The 23,268-nt window shown below is 38.8% G+C and overlaps 3 protein-coding genes across 3 annotated transcripts; 2 read left to right on the top strand and 1 right to left on the bottom strand.

Moving 5' to 3' along the window:
- Positions 1 to 2,922: 2,922 nt before the first annotated feature.
- LOC102798401 (caveolin-2-like) lies at positions 2,923 to 4,367 on the top strand. The gene is made up of 3 exons (XM_006806704.3): positions 2,923 to 3,084; positions 3,658 to 3,845; positions 4,052 to 4,367. Exons 1-3 carry the CDS (start codon positions 2,932 to 2,934, stop codon positions 4,206 to 4,208), a joined length of 498 nt encoding a protein of 165 aa, XP_006806767.1. The 5' UTR covers positions 2,923 to 2,931; the 3' UTR covers positions 4,209 to 4,367.
- Positions 4,368 to 6,825: 2,458 nt separating this feature from the next.
- cav3 (caveolin 3) lies at positions 6,826 to 9,460 on the top strand. The gene is made up of 2 exons (XM_006806705.2): positions 6,826 to 7,089; positions 8,421 to 9,460. Exons 1-2 carry the CDS (start codon positions 6,973 to 6,975, stop codon positions 8,760 to 8,762), a joined length of 459 nt encoding a protein of 152 aa, XP_006806768.1. The 5' UTR covers positions 6,826 to 6,972; the 3' UTR covers positions 8,763 to 9,460.
- Positions 9,461 to 12,774: 3,314 nt separating this feature from the next.
- On the bottom strand, positions 12,775 to 19,750 carry oxtra (oxytocin receptor a). Its single transcript, XM_006806706.3, has 2 exons — positions 18,307 to 19,750; positions 12,775 to 13,086 (listed from the first exon to the last, which is right to left on the bottom strand). The coding sequence occupies exons 1-2, from the start codon at positions 19,232 to 19,234 to the stop codon at positions 12,833 to 12,835; spliced, it is 1,182 nt and encodes a 393-aa protein (XP_006806769.1). The 5' UTR covers positions 19,235 to 19,750; the 3' UTR covers positions 12,775 to 12,832.
- Positions 19,751 to 23,268: the final 3,518 nt, after the last annotated feature.

The following is a 23,268-nucleotide window of genomic DNA, read 5'->3' on the forward strand; positions in this document are numbered from 1 at the left end:
ACAGTAAAACATTGATGCAAAAATAAATTGTGTAAATGCTGACATCTTTGGGGATAATGTAAACCGCCGACTACTGTACATTTTTACTGTGACCTCAGTATTTTCTCATGACAAGCACAAAATCTTTACGTTCGAATCATTAATTAATAAGTTGTTGTTATTCTGCTTTTTTCCCCCAGTTAGGCTGTTTTCAGCCTTTGTTGTTGTAATGTTTCCAGTGTTTGTGTGTGTTTGCCTTGAGGACAGCTGGTAAAATTTTGATTACAACAGTTTTCCATAATCAAAGCATTTTTTTTTCATAAATAAAGAAAAAAGAATAGAAGGTGCATTTATAGTTTACATAGCTTAATAAACTCTTTTGAGAATACAGTAGCACCAATTTAAAAATGCAAAGCTTCAACACATCACAGCATCACAGCACTGTATTATACATTTTACAGTAACAAATTTTACTTGTAAATTACAGTAAACATACCATAAATTAACGAGAACGCTGCTGGAAGTAAACGTGGATGTACACTCTGAAGATCTTAATACTAGCAATCCTATAATACAGTCTTATACTTTAATGAGGAATTTTCTTACCGTGCAGTCTGGATCACCATCATATTATTTCTCACGACCACACACACACACACAGCTGGTGTGGAAACAGCTTTGAAATGTACGAGTATTTCTTTTACAGTAACAGGAAAAAGGTCGGACAGAAGTCTGACCTCTCTCTTCAAATCTGACAGAGCTGTAGGGAGTTTAAAACAGCAGCGGGTTATTGGTGTTGGGTGCTTTTGTGCCTATTTGCTGATGTTCATATTATGTGTGGATCTACCACCCTTTGAATCTGAGAATGTAATTCTAGAGGTTCAAGACCTGTCAATAGTTTATATCTGCGCAGATAGAGGAAATTGAAGGATGGGGTGGGGGAAGAAAAGCTTGTTTTAAGATATTTGTAAAGTGTTATCTCATCCGGCTGAATAGTGGCAAAGGGAAGAACACTCACTTTGACACACACATTTCAAAGGCCTGATCTGGAATAAACTGATCACAGACAACACAGACGTATGCACTCTTTGATGTTTTTATTTTGCAGCTGGCGTGAAAATAAAAATTCCAGTCACGAAGATTTGAGGTATTTCAAATCACAGTGTGCCTGCCTCCTTAACAGATCTTCAGGCAATTCATCTGGGCCTGTGAGCTACAGACAGAGAGGACATAGTGTAATACAGCTATGATGAATGTTGTGAAGAATTCTAGCTCAACACAAATCATGACCTAGACTGTTGTTTTCAGGTTTTATTTTGTACAGTTTTAATACATTTTCAGAAAATAGCAATAAAACATACAATACTATAAGTCATACCACTATGGCCTGGGCTTTGCTATTCGTTTTATTTAATATTATGTTTTCATTTATTGTTTGCCATTTTCACAAAGCATGTGCACACAGAACCTAATCTGGATAAAGTACACTTGATATTTTAATTCTTGTTGGGTATTTTAGCAGTATACCCAACCAAGTACTTGTGCAGTGCTTATGCTATCTTTTCAAACTGTAAGTATACACTGCTTTACTGTGATTTTCCTCTTAATTTTTCTTGATGATATGACTTTGATTAAAATGATAATTTTATAAGCTAGATTAAACTATGTAAGCAACTTTTAATAATAAGTGAATCTACTGACTGTGAACACAATCATATAACACAGTCTTCCAGGGGCTTTTCATCACAGTGGTTGCCAAACACTATTAATCATCAGCTAATCAGATCCTGCCAACACTACCACAGTACTGCATCCCAAGCATGTGGGGAAAAAGACCAATTTAAGCATGTGTGAGTGGAATAGCTGATTTAAGTAACAGGGATGTATTAAAAAAAATGCAATGAAGAACCATGACCAACAGAGTGTGCTACATACCAGTCAATCCTCCTCACATCCTTTTATTTTGACGTCTCTAACAAGACCAAGACTTGAAATAATTTTCAACACATAACAGGATAGACGTTGTCTGCAGTGTCTGGCTGTGTTCTTTTTCACAGAATATTAAGTCTTATACAGATGCGACAGTGCTGTCTATGGCCAAATCTGACACTCTTTACAGCACAGTTGTATCTGGTTGTGCCCAGAATATAAATTGAAAGATACATTTGATTAATTCAGAGGGCAGTACCAAAGAACATGTTAAAAACACGCCTACGCCACACACGTAAGTGACAGAATCCTTCAGCGATACATTTTTAAAGGTCAGGGGAGAAAAAGTCACAACCTACAACAAAATATAGAAATACACTTAATATGATATGAAATCAATACATAAAGCTCACACTGTAATTTGATGCTTTGAAATGAATGAGGATTTATTTTGTGAGGACAATTTAAAGACTCTAAGGTTTGAGGGTTTTTTTTTTCTTGATACAAGGAGCCATGCTGAAGCTAAAAAAAAAAGTGACTACACACAGGCACGGTTTTACAATAGACAAAAGAATACAAAATAAAAATCAGTGGGACAGCTTACTTTATGCTGTGAGGGATAGGGACTGCTAGCAAGAAGCTGCTGATTTGGTGAGGAGTCTATATTTGATTGACCAACACTGCCAAACACTGTCGCTGTGATGAAGTAACTCTGTAATGTGAGTGCCAGAGTACTCCCCCTGATCATCACCCAGGCAATATTTAAGCAGGAAGTCAGGACTGATTTGATTCCACAAGTGATGGCTATTTCTCATGCAGGCACAAATGAGACTTATAATGTAGGGTGTCACAAAATGTCAAAGCGTGCCTGTAAAAGCCAATAAAGGCATTCCTCTACAGCAGTCAGTTCAGTCAGCAGAATACTATGTTCCACCTGGGTGCTAGCAACAAGCCAGCCGTCCTCCTGCTCTTCCTCCCTGTTTTCGATGATACCATTCAGACACACAGCGCAGCTTATTGAACATGGAGGACGAAAGATTGAAACACAAAAGACCATTGGGCGAACTGCTGGAAGTAAAGGTGGATGTTCACTCTGAAGCTCTGGACTTCATCCACAGTGACACGAGGCCTGTGATTTATGACAGGGATCCCAAAAAAGTCAACAGCAGCCTTAAGGTAACCAATGTGCAACCAGCATAAACCTGAGCAGAGAATACACAGTACAGGACACGAGACAGGGAGCACTAAATCTTAGTAACTAAATCTGTGTTTCAGATTTAGTTATTAAGCTGTTGTTGTACAGGTGATTCATCCAATTAAAAAGTTTGTAAGAGTAAATTGTTATCCAGTTTGGATAAATTCAGTCCTTGTTGAAAACTTTCCTTATGCTTAATTTCCACTCAATGAAAGAGGAATTACCAGTTTAATAATAACGTGTTTCCCAATACTGACCTCAAGTGGACATATGCACATACTCTAATAGTGCTATTAGTGACATGTAAATGATTTTTTATTGTTAGTCATTAATAAAAATTGTGGAGTGAGTGTATTGAAATTTTACTGGAATCTGAGGAAGAGCATGGCAGAAATAGTTTTGGACCACTGTCATAAAGTATTGTTTTGTTTCTCTGATACAGTAACACATTCATTTACCTCATCTCTCATGATCATTTTCTGATATTTGTAACATGCAAACGGCATTCATGCCAGCATAGGAATCACTTACAGTCTCCCTGTTTGTGTCTGGAGGTTATGTTTGAGGATGTGATTGCAGAACCCCCCTCTGTGCGGAGCTTTGATAAAGTGTGGCTATGGAGTCACGCCCTGTTTGAGGTGTCCAGACTATGGTGCTACCGATTCATCTCTCTCCTGCTGGCTGTGCCAGTCTCACTGGCAGCAGGGCTCCTCTTTGCTGTGCTCAGCTGCCTGCATATCTGGTAGGACACTTACACTGTGACAAGCAGACTTACAGACAAGACTGAATAGCTGCACTAGTTTTCTGCTAAGTAAGAATCTTTAGGCAGAAATGGTTGTCACGTTTTCTCTGATACATTCAGGGGACTCCGTCCAGGAGTCCAAAATGATTTTTACTTCCTTTTTATTAAATGAGCTCATATTTTGTCCTCTTCTTTGTGTCCTTCAGGTTGATCGTGCCATGTGTGCAGCTCCTTCTCATCAATATGCGCTGGGTTCAGACTGTGTGGGCCAGCATACTGAACATTTTTATCAGTCCATTCTTTACCAGTAATGGAAAGTGCTGTGGTCAAATCACCATCCTTCTGGCAAAAGATGAAAACTGATGGAAACACACTGTGTGGAAACGATTGGTTAAAACAGCAATTATGGCACATGAACAGCGGCAACAGACTGCAAACTAATTCTGCTGGGAGGGAAATGATCATCTGTATTTTAACCATCTGTGATTATTCTATGTTTTTATTCACTTATCGTGTAATTTGTCATGCTGAAATATATAATTCGTTTACTGTTTTCTAAATATAATAGTGCATTATGCATAAAACCTTTTGGCTGTCTAGATAAGGGCAACACAAAAAGCATACACTGGGGGGAATTAATAAATAATAATTCAATAATAAATTATATTAAAAACCTCCTTAATACACATGTAAAAGAAGTATCCACTGAAAGCAAAGTGAATGACAAATATTGCAATTAATTTGCAAAAGATATCCACCCGTAAAATTTGAACTGATTATAAAAACAGATTAGGAGGCCTTAAGAGCTCTAGTAGAGCACTGGACAGTCCTCTGGATGGACTGATGTGTATGTGAGGTTAATGAAGACTATATGAATGCAAATATGTAAAAAAAAAAAAGTTTTAACACCTGCTAACAACTTTAGGTTTAAGGTTTTGAATCCAGCTATATGTTGTAGTATCTACTAAACAAGATGATAGCTGAAGGTGGAGACCAACAACTAATTTCACTCTGATTTATTTTTCTATGGAAAAAGGTTCCTCAGAATCTTCTTTTAGCTTGATTGGAAGTAACACATTTATAACAGAAAGCCTCCTGTGTTAAATGTAGTGTAAATCGAAAGGAGTGGAAGTTTAAGAGCCAGAAGGTGTGCAACCTTGGAACCTGTCTGCCATTATCTGTGGATGATAGTCAAATACAGACCATCATCTGCATATTCAAATAGAGACCTCTGATTGCCTAGGCACCCAATCACATCTGCATATTCCAATTTAGATACACCAATTAACCTGGCAGGCAAATTTTTGGATTGTAGAAGAAAGCCCAATTACCCATGCAGACATGCAGAACATGCAAAACTAACTATTGAACCAGCGTGCTACCCCTTGTGTTTAAAAATTAAAACAAATCTGTAAATGTTGTGATTCACCTCATTTGTACAGCTTGTAGGATCAAACCTAATATTTGATTAAACAAATTAAGAATTTATTGTTATTGGAAATTCATTTCATTATAAATCATATTTTGTATTTGTCTCAAGTTACACACCCAGCAGTGCTCATTGCAAAGGGAGCACCACCTGTGTGCATAATATAACCTGAGTTAGTGATACTTACTCTACCCACTACATTCTATATGAGTCTAAATATAGGCATGAGACTCGCTTGTGTCTGTGTACATTAAATGAAAGACAAGAGCCAGTGCAGTCTCAGCTAACTGCGCTGACACCCATGGAGACAGAGGTATGCCCACCGTGACTCTCTGCAGAGCTATTTCTGTCCGTCTGCCTCAGTGCCAAGAATACACCCCTAATTGGCTTGGCACCCAATCACATGCATTCTGATCTCATTCCGCCTCTCCCTCTTCATCTCCGTCTCTACCAACGGGAAACTGGGACAAGTAATGCCAATCCTTGATCCACAGTCGAGCTTCCTGTACTTCTCTTACACGGAACTGTTTGAGATACATAGCAACATAGAGCTGCCGGTGCTGCTGGTGGTGCTGAGAGCCTTTGAAACAATTTTCATAACAGCAATCTCTGCGCTGCCTTCTATTCCCCACCTCCTTTTTTTTTGTTGCAGCAATAGTGTATGAGTTTGTTTAGGGAATATACTAATATAGAAAGCTATGACTGATAGCAACAACTGCAGAGCTTAGGAAAGACTGAAGCCTGTTTTATTTTGGGGTCTATTGAATTTTATGTATTCCCTGTCACTAGATCAGAAGTATACGAGAAGGCTACGGACATGCATTTGTGTGGGCTCGTCATGCTCTGTACCACAGCGTATAGAAAGTAATGACTGAGTCTCATTGTTGTTATGATTACCATTATGAAAGTAAACATATCGATTAGAATATAAAAGCTAAATTGTTTTTGTTATCACTTTTCTGCCTTAGCCTCCAATGATGGAGCAGTATTTTCTTCAGTATTTGAGCACTCTGTTGTGTGTCCAAAGACTTCATATTTTTTAGTGAAACATTGGAAATTGCAAACATATTCAGCATGTAATGGCAAAACCTTCCCGACAAGCCCTCTAAAAGAATATACAGTGCCTCATATAATTTATAATACAAATTCTAAGCTGTGAAAAATAGGACATGGAGGATGAGTCTGAGTGTTAAGGTGAACATTAATTAATTACATTACCATTACATTAATGGAACAGAGTGCTGTTATCATTGATTGTTAACGTGAAAACATGTTAAAGTCAATCCTCTAAACTTAACTTCAGTCTTAAGACTGTGTGTAGTAACTAAAGCCACAGGATGAGACTTTCTGCCTCACTTTCTAGTGGAAGTTGGGGCCTCTGTGCAAACCCGGCCCAGTCAGCCCAACAACCCTGTGTGAAATGTGACACAACCCTGGGTTCTCCTTTAAGACATTCCTTTTATGTCTGTGTGCATTACATTGTGTGCAAGTGTGTGAGTGTAAACCTTCTCTGTGCGTGTGGGGTGGGGTGGGGTCAGGCCTCCATTTTTATCAGGGCGTCTGCAGCAGCTGTCCCCTGGCATGTCAGCGGGAGCGGCACAGTAGTGATACTAGGGTCAGAAGCGAACTGAGGCTGCTGCGCGCAGGTTGATTAAAGGTTTATCTTCACTTTCTTCATCCAGGACCTGCAGCTCGACCATGGCGGATCAGTACCAGTACAACACTAATGAGGAGAAGTTTGTGAAGGACAGCCATACCAAAGAGATAGATCTGATTAACAGAGATCCCAAGCAGATCAATGAGGACGTGGTGAAGGTTTGTGCAGCATGGACACGACACCCTGCCATTTACAGCTTTAAGAATCCGTCATCTGTTTTTGCATGTATGGAAATGTGGATTTTTTTAAGTGGTTGCTGGAAAAAAAAAGAAGTGATAACATATGAGTGTAATGGCAAAAAGAAAATAGACCAAGAGCTATTCCTGTTGCTTGTGCAGAACGCAAAGTTTATTTTAGGAAAGGGGCAGGACAGCCTGAAACTGATACACTGTGCCACAATGTGTTATTTAAGTTACTGTTTATACTGTGATTGTTGCCATGTTGTCACCACAAAATCCTTTATGTAAGGACAGAACCCACCATACTTTAGATTATATATTGTTTGACTAAAGGTAAACATTTAAACAATGAGGATTGCGAAAGTGTGTAGTGTGTAAGCTCATGACTGATTTACAGGCTTGCTTTTGTCAGTTTTCAGAAAATTATACAACAGTAACTCATAATAACTGAAATATTTATCAAACTGTAAGGGCTATCTCTAATCCATTTACTCCTGCATAGATAGTACTTTTATTGATGAATTAGCACTTATAATGTAATCCAATTCTTTACTAACACTTCATATTCTTTGCTTTTTTATTAAACCAAAATGATTTATGATCCATGAAAACGCTATCCCTCAATTAGTCACAGAATCCTTCAGAGGATTTGACAGCTTGTGTATGAACCACGTGCGTGTTAGGTTGTTCTAAAATTACACTGCTTTTTGCTTTACATATGCCTCTAATAGTACTCTAATGCCTGAAATGGCCCAGACCATGCAGAAAAATATAGAACAGCAGTGCATTCATTCATTCATTTGTTCGTTCAAAGTATAATCTCACCCCGCTATCTCTGCGGGAAACAGCCTTTTTACTCCCAAATTGATCATAACCAATGTTCTGGAAGCAAAGAAAATGCTTTAGATGTGGACATGATCACTTTCTAGCTTGAATAACATTTCATCACTGAGCCTGAGCTGAAAAAGCAGCTCACCAAGACTGCACTTTAGAAAACTAAAAAACAAATTAGACCAATGTAAAGTAGCTCTCATGAATTTTACACGAGTTTATCTTCGGTTTGTGCTGCAATAAAGCTTTTAGAATTATTACGATGCTGCATTAAACACACTCCTCAGTTTTTCTCTGTTTGAAAGACACAAAGTGCAACAAACAGTTATTTTCTCTGCATGCGCCAACACTGCAGCTTTCTGAGGCATATGATTATTAATTATTAAGCATGTCTTTGCCATGTGCATGACGCTTGCTCTAATAGCATTGTGCTCTTGTGTATCGGTATTAATGAATGGCTTTTTAAAATGTCTTATTAGGTGGAGTTTGAGGATGTCATTGCAGAGCCTGATGGTACACACAGCCTGGATGGGGTGTGGAAGCTCAGCTACACCACTTTCACTGTTTCCAAATACTGGTGCTACCGCGTTTTGTCTGCTGTCTTTGGTATCCCCGTGGCCCTGCTCTGGGGCTTCCTGTTTGCCTGCATCTCCTTCTGCCACATCTGGGCTGTGGTGCCCTGCATCAAGAGCTGCCTGATTGAGTCGCAGTGCGTGAGCCGCATCTACTCCCTTTGCATCCAGACCTTCTGCGATCCCTTCTTTGAAGCCTTGGGCAAGATCTTCAGCAGTGTTCGCGTGGCACTGCGCAAAGAAGTCTAAGAACTCCTGCAGTAGTGTTTGTAGCGTGATCGGATGAAGCGTGGTATCTTTTTATACACCAGAAGATCAGACTTGGCATCTTGCTTGCTGCCTAATACTCTTCCTCCACCTTGACATGACATGTTGTTCCCCACCCTCCCAGTGTCTGACTCATCAATCTGAATCCTGATATGCCCACTGTGGGTTTTGCCAGCAGAAGTTCTGTGACAGCTGAAGCAGGCAGTGTGGTTCTCCGACAGCTCTGGCACTTCTGGAGAAAGGCCCTGTCTAGATACGACTGCCCTCATGTATTATTTGTTACACAAAATGCTCGGACAATGTCTACTGGTTCACTGCACATGAAACGAACTGCACGACACTGCTGTAACCTGAGGATGCTGCTGCTTTATTGAATAGCATTTGGCCATCTTAAAATTGATGCTGTACGATCCTGCATCTGGAATTGTTTCACTTGAATTAAATGAATGGATCTTATTGTTAATACTTTAATGTGAGTGAAAGAATTTATCTTTGTCTGATCCGATTTCTTTGTGTATTCTGATGTAATTTCCCCCTAATTTCTGATTAGTGTACAAAACATAATAGTTGTTTTGAAGACTTACAAATGCATACATGTGTCAAACAGACACTTCCTCTATTCAAAGTGTGATGAGATGAATAATAAACATGCTTATTTGCGTATTTTTGTCAATTCTAAACATCTAAGTTGGAGTGAAGTAAAAATTCTTTGTGAGATCTGTGTTAATTTTTCACAGTGTTTTTCTTTTTTGTTTTTGTTTTTGTTTTTTTAGACCTGCAGTCTGAGAAGCAAAAAGATTACAAAAATACCTTAAACTGGACAGAAAATCGTTTTGCTGACTATGTTGCACCAGAGTTTGAGTGTATTGTGTGCATTTTTCAAAACCTTCTGAGAGGCGTCAGAAAAGACCTGTGCCTAACATCTGTTTCACTGATACTGTCCTTCTGGAAGAGGTGACCTGTGACCCACCAGAGGTTGCTGTTGTGTATCTTTCATGTGCTTTTCTTTTGTGTCTGAGATCCACGATCAATAATTCATTGTCACCACACTCATTTTTTCTTAGCTATAAATCACTTTTGTCCACATACCATAGTACTGAGAAATAGCAGACTCTTCAAGACATTATCCCACTGTTTAATGCTAAGCCTTATGTAGTTATGCAATCACATTTTATTAAAACGAAATGGCTTTAATCACTTTCATTTTACTAGAATGATGCTCTTAATTTGTCAGACTTAATTAGGTTAAGCTCTCTTCACACATCACACATTTTAATAACCAAGACTCACATTTTAAACTCACAGACTTTAGTGCTGTGATACCAAACATATGTTTACTGCAAGATTAAACCTTTTCATGACCGAGACGACAGTCTCGAGATGACAGTCTCGGTCGTTGTGTCCTTGGGCAAGACACTTCACCTACCGCCTACTGGTGTTGGCCAGAAGGGCCGATGGCGCGATATGGCAGCCTCACTTCTGTCAGTCTGCCCCAGGACAGCTGTGGCTACAACTGTAGCTTGCCTCCACCAGTGTGTGAATGTGAGAGTGAATGGGTGGATGACTGGGTGTGTAAAGCGCTTTGGGGTCCCTAGGTGGGACTAGTAAAAGCGCTATACAAATACAGGCCATTTACCATTTACCATTTCACTGATTTTTACAATTCTTACACTGAATTGTCAGGTTGAATACACTGGAAAGCAGATTAAAAGGAAATGCAGGGCTTTATTATCAAAAACAAATTGTCAGTTTCATGAGCACAAAATTTATGCTGCTGAATCACTGGAAAAAAAGGCAGTTAGCAAGTAAAGTATATGACTTAAAAAATATAAATACTAATTTTTTACATTTTTCATTTACATATTTTTTCTGCCTCTTGCGAAACATGAATTAAAAAAGCAGAATCACACACACTGATTGGCCTCCATATTTATTTTTAATTAATGTACCCATAAAGTACTTGTGAATGAGCAGTTATTGATGTGGTCAATAACTGCTCATTTATGAGTCATTTAATAATAATGGTGCCATTAGTGGCTTTAAACATTAGCACAGTAACAAGGTTACGAATGACTGAATCCATACACAGTATACCTGTTTAATAGAAAGATTGGCCTTTGCATTAGGTACACCTTGCTAGTACATGTTAGATTGCTTTTTGCCTTCAGAACTGCATTAATGGTTTGTGGCACAGTTTCAGCAAGGTGCTGAATCATTCCTCAGAGATTTTGCTCCACATTGACATGATAGCATCACACAGCTGCTGCAGATTTGCTGGCTGCACATTCATTATGAAAACCTCTCATTCCATCATATCTCTAAGGTGCTCTACTGCACTGCGATTTGGTGACTGTGGAGGCCATTTGAGTACAGTGAACTCATTGTCATGGTCAAGAAACCAGTTTGAGATGAGTTGAACTTGTGCCATGGTGCATTATCCTGCTGGAAGCAGTCATCAGCAGATGGATAACTGTGGTCATAAAGTGATACGGTTGGCAGCAATACTCGGGTAACTATATGCCACTCGTGACACTCTTAATTTCCCAATAAGTTGGGGATAAATAAAATGATTGGAATCGGAATCTGTCACAATCATCAGAGCAAACAATGTTTTTTCCAATCTTCCATTGTGCAATTTTGGTGGGTCCGTGTGAACTGTAGCCTCGATTTCCTGTTTTTGGATGACAGGAGTGGCACCTACAGTTGTATGATCTTCTTCTTCATCCTGATGCTCGGTTCCAACTCCAGCAGGTTGTCTTGATCAAATCCACATGCCTAAATACATTGAATTGCTGCCATGTGATTAATTGATTCAATATTTGCATTAATGAGCATTCGAACAGTTGTACCTGAAAAAGTGGCCAATTAGTGTTCAAGGTAAATATTAGCTTACTCAAATCCATCATTTTGACTCTTCATTATTAAATCTAAAGCTTGGCTCGATCAGTATAAGGCAGTTGAATAATAATGAAGCTTGCCTTTTACACATCTGAGGAATGTTGCTGTACTTTCAGTATTATTTATTCATATTTAATTATAATATTCATTGTATCATACAGTTGTGGCTTTTCATTCAAGTCCCTTCTGACTACCAGTATTGATAACCATTGTGCTGTAATTAACAAATCCAGACTGTCAACACGTCAGAGTTATTTAGTCACAGCTTATTTTATTTTCATGTCATGCAGCAACTGTTGCCTTCAGGTGTCTGACAGAAACATGAGACACTCATTAGTGTATAAAGTCTCAACCAGGTCAGGTCTCAACCCTATACTGAATTTTGTGGCTAAAACAGGATGTTCCCAACTTGAATGTTATGCCAAGAATCTTTTTAGACTCTTTTCAGGAGGCAAAAGGAAAACTAACCAGCTGTGTTTAAATAATTCTATCATACGTGTATTTTTGGTTGCTTTCATTCTTTATTGTTTTAACATGTTTTTTGAAAATATTTACCAGTGACAGTCATTGTATCTCACATCTAACAAGAACTCAAGTAACGTTTTACATGTTTTACAGGTATGCAGTCTACTGAAAATGTGACAAAATGAACAATGTGGTGCGCAGTATTTACAACAGAAGAACAATTTCATCATAACACAACATGACAAGTAGGATCCAGAAGCTCTGCTGGTGACACTAACTGAACCCATGCTGTGGCTGACAGCGCTTAGAAGCTTTGTAAATACTGTACTTTTTCTGCATTGCAAACATATACTGTACATCTAAAATGAAAAGTGTAAGAAGAAAATACAACAAAAAATCAGCTGAAGATACAGCTTAGTCTGTGATTATCTCTCTGTGAGTTTTAAACAGCAACACTTTACCCCCTAGGAATACTCGGCTGAAGATTTCCTTTTATCACAATTCCTTTTCCACTTCACTCTGATATAAAACAGAAAAAAAATTAAGACTTTTGTTGTCTTCCCACTTCTAAACAGCAAGCCTCAGTGAGGAGGCATTAAAGAAATCAAACTGCTGGATATTTTATGGTCTACAGCACGTAGTGAGCGGCTGAGGGCACAGCGAGAGGAGGGGAATGGAGGGCCCGGAGCTTATGTGGTAGAAGTCTGTGTGATGCTCCTCTGACTGCTAGTGCTCTTAATGGCAAAGGTTGAAGAGTTGCTCTTGTGACTGGAGTTAAAGTCACGCTCACAGTGGCACTGGGATGACTTGAGGTAGCGGGTGGAACAGCAAAGAAGATTCTGCCTAAGATCCTGGAACAGATGCCCGGCAAAGCACATATAGATCCAGGGGTTGCAGCAGCTGTTGAGGCTGGCCAGCAGCATGGAGATAATGAAGGGCATGGCTGCGTGTGGGGAGAGAGAAAAGTTACAAAGATGAAAGATTTACACCGTGTTACACTGATATTGACCATAACTGTGATATTTAAAATAAATATTGATATCATGTTCAATTCTATTCTATTCTTTTTATAGTGTGACAAATCACTCCCTTTCAACAAGAAGAAATCAACAGAACAAGACTCGGGGGAGGGGGGGGGGGGGGGAGAGACGACGACAGTCAGCTGGAGGTGAGGATGTGTTGATAATATTGAAATATCTGCAGTTTTTCTTCTTGAAATCTTTTGTGCATTTTCCTTCATATCATCATATTATGAGTTTAATTCATTTGCAAAAACAAACAAACTTACAAACTGAAAGATACTTTTTTAAGTTAATGATGGGGTAAAAATTTTGATACGATGGCAGCCACAGATTAAACCAACCTGCAGTCATCTGTAATATTTGCTTGGCTTCCTTTAAAAATTTCCTAAAAAATAGTCAACATTTAAAAATTTTGACTAATGGCAATTGGTCTGGCATTATAATTGCAACCTCAGTCATCATTAAACGTCACACGGTGACTCGAGCAGTACTTGATACCTGAAATAAAATTGCTTGTGCCGACACATTTGACATATTCCTGAAGATGCATTCCTGCTGAAAACAGCTCCTGTTTCAGGATGCTGGCAGAGTAAGAAGGGGGAATATACAACACAAAGAATTGAAATGGTGAATTATTTAAAGAAGAAAAGTGATGACTTTCTGAAACAAAGGGAATTCCTGCAAAGAGGAACAGTTAGAATAAGAGAAGTGAAAATGGCTCCCCTGCAGTGTCATTACCTTACACTAAGAAATCTGCAGAAGCGTGCAAAATGAAGTTTACACCTTTCACATGACATTTAACAAATGAGTAGTGGAATATATATAATTACTTTACACCCTGTATTTAACCTAATCTCACTGATTTGCTGATCTTTTCTTCAGTGTGTTTATGCTCCTCCCATTTTCATGTTGTCTTTAATTTCTAAGCTTGAAAGAAAGAAAAAATCAATGTAAATGCTCTTTGGAAGGGAGTGAAAGTCACATGCATGATTAAAGGTAGTTGACTGATAGCCATTAAGGGTTGGATTTATGCCTCAAAGAACTTCTTTTAGAGGGTCATGGATGTTACGATTTGAGCAATAGTGTGTGAAACAGCCAGAGCATAATATCAGCTAGCAGTTTTCAGACATTTATTATCAGAGCAGCGAGAGCACGGCCTGCACTGATGCTGAATAATAGGAACTACTCCCAAAAAGGCTTTAATAAATTAGCTCCTGGTGTCTTTCACAAGGAAATAATAAATCACTCAGCAAATGAAAAGAATAAGAAGCATCATCTCCTGGGTGGTACATCCGTCTGGCTGCCACAACTGATAATAGCCAGCACATAAGACTTCTGAGCAATTCATTACTGAGATGACCCAATACTGAGTCTTTTTTCCTGTGGGCAAACAAACATCAGCAGTAATCTCATTTTGATCATTACAATATGTGATATTTATGAGTAAATTGCATTTTTCACTTCACATCTTGTCCTTTAAAAAGTGTAACACTTGGAGATTGAACAATGGGGCTTTGTGTTCCTCAAGCTCTTAATCAATAGTATATAGAGTGTGAGCCGGTGTCTGAGGGCAGCAGGCTCAGTGGGGAGATGTTTGTGTTAAATTTTCTTTCGGGTTTTTTTTTGGGTGGGGTGATTCTGTGAGTGTCTGACTCAGGCTTTAACCTTCTTCTGTTTTTGTCCTCAACATAATGAAATCTGTCTGGTTGTTAAATGTGAAATCACAGATGCTGCTGATGTCCTTCTAGCAAACCTGAGAGGAATGGGACATTTTAGTATCCTATGACATTTCCAGAAATAGCTTTGATAAGCCTAACCAGGTGCTAAAAATGGTCAAATTCTCATCTGTGAAAGGTCCTGCCTCCTTAACATGAATAATAACGCTGACATCTCAGTAGTTTGGGAGGAATTTGGAAAAAGACTCACTAGCTTTGAGGACATATTCCTACACTAAATGTGTGTATGCTGCACAACCATATACAGCATTCAAATGCTTTGTTCAAATGACAGCAAGGGAATACTTTGGTTTCTCTGCAAGCTAAGCGAGAGAAGATGGATATCACTGTGCTGTCTGCACTGGAGCTGCTTTGCTTAACGTAGTCTAAGGAGCTTGGAAAGAAAAGCGACTGGATTTCGTCAAGTTTCTTGAACACGTTTCACCTCTCATCTGAGAAGCTTCTTCAGTTATAAGACCAAATGGTGGAGAGTCCCAAATTTTAAGCCCTAGTTGGAGTTGTTCCTTAATAAGACATCCCCTCTGTTCAAAGATAGTCGTTCACAGTGGACATAAATGTCTTATTTTACTCCTCTTTCAAACCATCTGTCTTCTCTGTCCAAAATGTGAAAAATAGCATCCTTGAAAGAGTGACCTTTGTCCTTTAGATACAGATGTACAGCTGAGTCTTGTCCTGTTGAGGTGGCTCTTCTATGTCGTGCCATGCATTTATGGAGAGGCTGTTTGGTTTCTCCAATGTACAGGTCTGAGCACTCCTCGCTGCACTGCACAGAATCCACTACATTGTTTAGCTTGTTTGAGAGTTTTGTCCTTGGGATGAACCAGTTTTTTTCTGAGTGTGTGGCTGGGTCTGAAGTGCACTGGGATGTTGTGTTTGGAGAAGATTCTCCTGAGTTTCTCTCGATAAACCTGCTTCATAAGGCATGACAATGTTGTTGGCTCATGTGATGAGGCAAATGATTCAACGACCCTCTTAAGGGACACTCCCACTAGGGCTTAAATACCTGGGACTCTCCATAATTTGGTCTTAGAACTGAAGAAGCTTCTCAAATGAGACGTGAAACATCTACAAGAAACTTAGAGAAGTCAAGTTGCTTTTCTTTCCCAGATCCTTAGATTACCTGGATGACCAAGAACCTAAGCAGACATTTTGCTTAGCATATTGACTAGAAAAAACAGGAAACAGCTTGCCTGACTCTATCCACTTGTAGTCAAGAGTGTTACATCTTTTTATTAATAATTTTATCTAATTAACTGAATATGTGAAAATGGAAATCTGAAAGGAACACATTTAAATTAGTTGTTTAACCAGTATGTCAAAAATGTTTTCTGGCCTTTAATTATAGAAGGAATGGCAGGCAGTTACTGGCAAAGCCTGAATTTTTTGGGGACAAAGCGGGGTAACTGTTTCTCTCTGAATCTCCCCATTTTCTAAATTGTATATCTCTTAAAATTAGAAGAGAAATATGCAAAAGTTGTTTATTCCCATGAGCAGTGATTCAGTTTTATTGTATGATCCTTACCAATTGTCCAGTGTAATACAAAGCACAATCTGTCATCTCCTTGTATCCCAACCAAATATTAGATTAAAGAAATGAATGATTATACCATTTGAAAACTGACAAGCATTTGCTGATTCTTTTTAAAACATATATTAAATAACTCTCTTCCCGTTGTTTCTTAAGCACTCTGGTCTGGGTTAACTTAAAAAAATTTATTATGACTTTAATGAAAAGTTTATCTGCACACGCACACATGGATGGCATTCCTGTCTCCTTTTGTGCATAAACACTGGCGTGTGTCACTGCCAGTTCTGCCCTTTCTGAGTGCTGTTCACTTTCAATCATCAACCTGCACTGATGGAGCCTACTGCAAAAGAAAATAAATGAATCACTTCATTTTCCATTCACAGGACGAAGCACTCTTTTCTCGCTTCTCTGACACTGACTATGGTGCCCTTACACCAATTAGCCTTTTCAGCAAACTATCGCGCAATAAGCCTCTTATTTTAAAACTTAAGTGTAAGTATAAACATCTGGTGTGAACAATGGAGCTTAAGGAAGTTCCGGTCAGCCGAACCCTTTAATGCAAACGCACAGAAGCAGAAGAACAGAAAGAACCGTAACACCAGACAATGTTCCCCTTTTCTCAGGGGGGCATCATGACAGTTTCTTTCATCTTATGTGTGGAAAAAGACAAATTTTTCATGGTCACTAAAGAACACATGATTTAGTGACAAAAAACAGGTTTTGCAATGCCCTTTGGCTGTTTATTTTTATTCACAATGAGATGCAAGCACATTATTTTGCAACTCTCTCGGATTAATGGCTGAAATTTAATTTCCTTAATCACCAAGGTGATAAATATGCGCTTTTAATCTTTTCTGCTTAAAGAATGTCGCTCAGATGTGCAAATGTATTGTGACTCATTAAAGCTTATGATGTTGAGTGGGTGTGGACATAGTCCCGCCGATCCATACACACCGAGACCAAATACAGTAGATGGCTGTTTAGTGGCCATTGTGGCTAAATGTCAGTGTACCCCACAGGCGCAAATGAAAGCTGCTGAGCGCGTGGTGGCGCACACTAATTTGGTTAATGATTAGCAATCACTCAGTCTCTGCAGTGCAGGGAGGCTCAAAAGAAACTTGAAAAACCCTGCTTTGCCCTTTAAAAACCCAAACACTGATGTTTCTAACCGCAAAAATGTGTTTTATGAGATGAGAAAACATTACTGAAAACAGTAAAATGAATTCACTGGTTTCCTGCCTAGAATGTGCCAGTCACATGATGGCAATACACATTTAAACCTTTTAATTACGTAGTCCCAGGTGTATCAGTGGAAATTATATATTTTGTTAAAATCACGTGAATATCTCACATTGGCTTTGCGTTTCCAAACGTTTATGTGAAACTCTTTCCTCGTTTTTGACTACGATGACCTGGATGACTGAGAACCTTCATAGACATCTTTCCTCGTTTTGTTTTCTTTGCGTTTGTTTCACCGTAAAACCTCTACCCAATCTTTACCCCACCCTGTACAGTTTGCCGTTCTAGTAAAAACAGAACCAGGTTTTCTTTGAGTCATTATAAAACGTAAGACACGAAGCACCCGAGTACGCACGGCTTAAATTGTGTTTTCTTTGTCAGTCTGTTTCAACTAACTCGAGCTCTGGTGCACAAATTAACGAGGACCAGATTAAAAATAAATAAATAAATAAATAAATAAATAAATAAATAAATAAATAAATTTTGTCATTTGTAAATACTGTGTGGATGGTGCGTAAAGGAGTGGTGGGAATAGCATGTTTTAAATTAATGTAAGTGCGTAAGGACGCGTGGAGCACGATATCCTTTGCGCACTGGCGCGAACTTGACATATTATTAAACTTAAACATTGATCCTACCCTCACGGGGGGCTGCTGGATCCCACGCAGACCACATCTGAACTGAGAAAAAGGGGGTCCAGCAGACGATGTAAGCCACCACGATCACAAAAGTCATCTTCACTGTCGTGATCTTCGCCTTGGAGATGAGCTTTACGCTGCTTACACGGGCCAGTGTGTTGCTTTTGGTGGTTTTAGGCGTCAGGTTTATGCACTGCTCCCGTCTGGTTTTCAGTTTAAAGTTTTGCCATATTTTAAAGCTTATCAACCCATAACAAATGCTCAGTATGGCCACTGGAATTATGTATATGGTAAGGCTGATCCATGTGATGTAAGCTTTGGCTCCCCAAGGTTTCACGAAGTCGCCCCAGCAGTCATACACCCCTGATCCGGCCGAACCAACCTCCCTCAGGGAAAAGATGAACATCTGGGGGATACTGAAGAGCAGACTCAGGATCCAGGAAAATATGACATATAAACGGTCTTTTCTCCTGTGCAATGAACGGAGGGGCTGACAAATTGCCAAACACCTGTCTATAGACATCAAAACTAACATATAAGTGGAGGCGAACATCCCAACGACCTGCAGGTATTTCACCAACCGGCACAAGATGTCTGGTCCATAGAACCGAAATGTAATGTCCCAGATAAGTTGAGGGAGAACTTGAAATATCGCCACAACCAGATCGGCGATGCTCAGGTGTTTCATAAAATAATACATACGAGACTGGCTGTGTTTGGTTGTGTGGATAGCCAACAGGACGCACAGGTTACCCGCGAGCGCCAGAAAGAGGACCAAGGCGAGCACAGTCACCTCCACCCTCGCCACTTCTTCATTCCGCTTCAAGGGGTTTGTCTGATTCAAACCACCGGTTCCGTTAATGAGACTCGAGTTCCTCCAAGATTCATTGAATTGCCAAATGTCACTTTCATTTGAAATACTTTCCATTGCTGCAGTCTCGTCCTCCGCTGATGCGTCAGGGTTGTGCAGTCATGCAATAGCTGAAAGAGTCACCTGGAGGGTCTTTAAGTCTTCCGTGCGTCCTCACCAGTGGCAAGACATAACCCTGCTCAAAAACGTTTCCTTAATAATAAAGAAAGGAACTCGTTCTTTGAATCTCAATCACCCATACCTTTTCCCCTCTGAAAGCAGGATGTGAGTGTGAGAGGGAAGCAAATGTTTCCACTTATCTAAATCATATAGAACAGTTCACAAAAAGTCCATTGAAAAAGAAACGTTAGCTGAAGAAGGGAACAGTAGCGACCAACAACAGGATCTAAAATATAAGGATCTCACTGGTCAAGGTAACATCCCAAAACAAAAATCATTCTTTCTCAATTAAGAGGCTGTGGTCTTGAAAATATACATTCATCTGTTTTCAAAATTAAGATTAAGGCATGCAAATTAAAATGTTACAGTGAGGGGTGAAAAGCTATAGAAATGGAAAGCTCCACCATGATCTGCGGTAAGAATCCGAATGACCGGCACTACAGCATAAGCCCCTATTATAAGATCCCCAGTTCAGTAAAAACAGACAACAGCCTTACTCATCACCAACACTACCACTAGGTGGCTATATGCACTATTCAGTAGTAACGTCGATGGTGGTTGCAGCTCCGAGTACCAACTCTCCTCCAGATCTGCAATAAATCACGGAGCTCATTTTATAACCAACCAGCCTCATTGATGAAGATTGTTTGTTGTCAGATTTAATATCAAGAAAGCTATGAAGAAAACACTAGCTCCAAATTGAAGTCTGATATAGAAGATATATTAAGCTGTTTTCATATTTTGAAACCACCTGGGAAGTCAGAGTGAAATATGTTTTTATTCTGCTGGAGACCTGAAGGGATCCTGATGTCAAGACACCCAGAGTCAAATTTTGGAACAGCTAGATAAGTAAACATGTGTTTAATAAACACAAGCTCATTCACAGGCTAAATGTCAGTGCAGGCACATACAGGTGAATAACTTTTTAAAAAATTGTGCCATAAAACACATTTGTATAACTTAAAATCAAAAACGTGTTGATTGTATGTATGAAATGACATTTAAAAAAGAAAAAGAAAGCAATTCATTTTTATAAGGCACGCCATAAATGGTAATGGATTCAGTCTTGTGACATCATCTTCGCCCTTTGAAGCTGATCTGGTTATGAATGGGAGGAAGTGCTGGCTGGCATATGAAATGTCTGAAGCACAAGCTTTTTAGGAGAGGCACTGAGACCTGACAAAGAACTATTCTTAAAGGCACCTTGGTGCTCTCAGCATATGCTTTTTATTGGCTGAATCAAAAGGCATCTTAGACCAGATGCATGACTCGGCTGCTTTAAGTTTTGGAAATGTCTTCCTGATTTTCTACGGGTCCCTTTAAACTGTCCAGTAGGACAAGAATAACACTGGTTTTGCTTATGTGACCAGCATTCTTCTTCTTTTATTCTTCTTTCTATAATCATATATATATATATATATATATATATATATATATATGATTATATAATAAAGGAAGACAGAATGATGACCCCACACACATGGGGATAAGTGTGAGGGACCAAGCAGCCAAAGCAAAGAGGACAAAGGCAAAAAAGTATCTTCAAAAAGGGTTTTCTTTATTTTAACCCTCAAAAAGCCCAAAATTAACAACATTCAAAAATATACTTGCAGGCCCATAAAAGAGGTCAACTAAATATAACTCTACAAAAAGTAATTTCCAGAAACTTAAACAAAACAAAGTGAGACACAACTTAACTCACAAACTGACCTAATTACAAAGACACATGAGGGTAGCTTTTATAATGATTTGGCCAAACCATTTACACACAATAGGGGGGAAAACAAAAACACACTAATATTAACTAAGCACAGAATAACCTAACTAAACCTAAAACACCCCTGCTCCTGGTAAGCCCATGGTTGGTCCTGCTGAGCAGGCATTTTGTTCCCAGAGTCCTCAGACAGGAAACAGCCACCGCCCAAACCCAGGTAACTCAAAGTAAGAGAAACATAATTAATATAACAAAACATTTTAGAAAAACCACACAATGCTACTATGTGCGCGCCTCATAATATCAGTGTTAGGTTTAACCAAATGATTAATGAATTATATTAATGAAGAAAACTGCAAAGCGAACTAATAAAGTGAAAAAATGGACTGATTTACCCCTTTGTGGCTGATGCCATCACAAGAAGACATTTGCCTTTAAAATGTTCATATCCATGTGTTACATTGGCCTGATTCCTCTGAACATATACTTCTTTTTTCTTCCTACATGTGCTGCCAAGAGCAGCACTGCACTGGGATTTAGGGATTCAAATGACAATGGTGATTAATACTACTTAAGCGTGAAGGGTGTTGCGCAAGTCCTACACCAACATGAAAACTGTTATAGATTAATTTGGAGAGTTAGTGCAGAAATGAAAGACCAAAAAAAAAAGAAAAGAAAACACAGAAGGATTTGTGCTAAACATCATGTGAAATACTAAATAATGTGTGCCACTCTCTCTGTGATAGAGAAATAATATACACCATTAACCATGTGAAACTGACAGTGTAGATGATTACACTTAATGAGTCCTGAGGTTTGCTGTTTTCATGACCACATTAAAAAAAAAAACATATGAAAATGCTCTTTTATGTGATTTATTTGACAGAGTTTAATGAAAAATAGGATTTGTCTGCTACTGCACGCTGTTTACATTTCCAACAACACAGCCTTGAAAGCCTTGTGGGAAAATATATCTATGCCACAGGGTCCTTCCCACTTTTGTGGTTTTGGGTTTGGAAAAAGGCAGAGGCACCCCGGAGTTTGAAAGCAGTTACGTAAAAAAAAAGAAGATGGCTTAGCAGCGACTGTAAATTAAGAAGACAAAGAAGAAAAGAAGGGTAACGATGAATTGAATCTACTGTGCAATCTGCAGTGAAAATATTTAATGTGGTTGTTAACTACATCTCTGGTGAGATGCTTAGAGTGTGTCAGCAAGTAATGAAACAGGGGAGGTCTGAAAATAACAGAATAGCAAGAGAAATTGTCCCAATATATCAGAAGTGAAAATGGAAAAGTTTAACACATCCAGTACATCACAATCTGCAGCTCTGCAGAAAGTTTGATGAGTACTAAAACGTTTCATGGAAGAAGATGTGGATTAAAGTGAGAAATGTTTGCAAAATGGTTCTGAAAATGAAAAGCACATCTCTAGTCCATCAGGGCTGCGAAGCTTTAAGGGGAGGGTTTGTCAGAGGCTGTGTCTTGATGCTATCTGACAACAGAGAAAGGCTGAAGCCACACTGCCAAGTCTGGGCCTTATAAGTGAGTTACCGAAAAAGGCAGACAACGTAAAAGATATTTGTGCAAACAGACATATGTAGAGGAGTAATCTTAGCTTCAGGGATGTGTTAAATAAATCCAGTACACCCAAAAAGTTATTCTATTTAAAAGCCATTGCCATAGTAACAATGACAAATGCAGATTTTAACCCCTTAACAACTAGTGTATCATATTTCATACATGAGTATTTGAGTCTTCTACATCACCAGTGTGGACCTTAAAACCTAAATAATTAGCAAAATATATCATTTGAAACCAATAAATTGGAAAAAAAGGAAGGCACAAAAAAGGAAAATGTATGCAAATTAAAACTCATATATACAAAATGATATTTAATTTATTAAAAAAACACACCAGAAGATTCAATAAACACTTAATTTTCAACAAACTGGGGCAAAAATAAATAAGATAAAATACATTTCTGTTATGTTTCTGTCTACAGGTAGAGGTGCTCATTCTGAGAACAGATTGGTCCTCATCAGGACGTATTAACAAAAACGTGTTCTGGCTAGTGTCTATTGAAGCAATTGTGGTGTAGCATGAAATAATAAAACCCTGCAAGTCATAAAGCGAGCCAACCTTACTGTACACCTTTGTGTTTGCAGATAACAAATTATCACTGCTGATCTCATAGACAATATTCTAATTTTCTATTATG

This window comes from Neolamprologus brichardi, chromosome 5 (assembly GCF_056152115.1).
Source record: "Neolamprologus brichardi isolate AB-2024 chromosome 5, ASM5615211v1, whole genome shotgun sequence".
Lineage (NCBI taxonomy): Eukaryota > Metazoa > Chordata > Actinopteri > Cichliformes > Cichlidae > Neolamprologus > Neolamprologus brichardi.

Bases quoted from the DNA above. Each gene is read 5' to 3' on its own strand.
- LOC102798401 (XM_006806704.3), top strand. From the start codon at position 2,932: ATGGAGGACGAAAGATTGAAACACAAAAGACCATTGGGCGAACTGCTG. The intron at 3,085-3,657 runs GTAACCAATGTG...TTGTGTCTGGAG, and splicing joins AAGTCAACAGCAGCCTTAAG to GTTATGTTTGAGGATGTGAT. The intron at 3,846-4,051 runs GTAGGACACTTA...TGTGTCCTTCAG, and splicing joins CTCAGCTGCCTGCATATCTG to GTTGATCGTGCCATGTGTGC.
- cav3 (XM_006806705.2), top strand. From the start codon at position 6,973: ATGGCGGATCAGTACCAGTACAACACTAATGAGGAGAAGTTTGTGAAG. The intron at 7,090-8,420 runs GTTTGTGCAGCA...ATGTCTTATTAG, and splicing joins TCAATGAGGACGTGGTGAAG to GTGGAGTTTGAGGATGTCAT.
- oxtra (XM_006806706.3), bottom strand. From the start codon at position 19,234: ATGGAAAGTATTTCAAATGAAAGTGACATTTGGCAATTCAATGAATCT. The intron at 13,087-18,306 runs GTAGGATCAATG...CCCCACACGCAG, and splicing joins TCCAGCAGCCCCCCGTGAGG to CCATGCCCTTCATTATCTCC.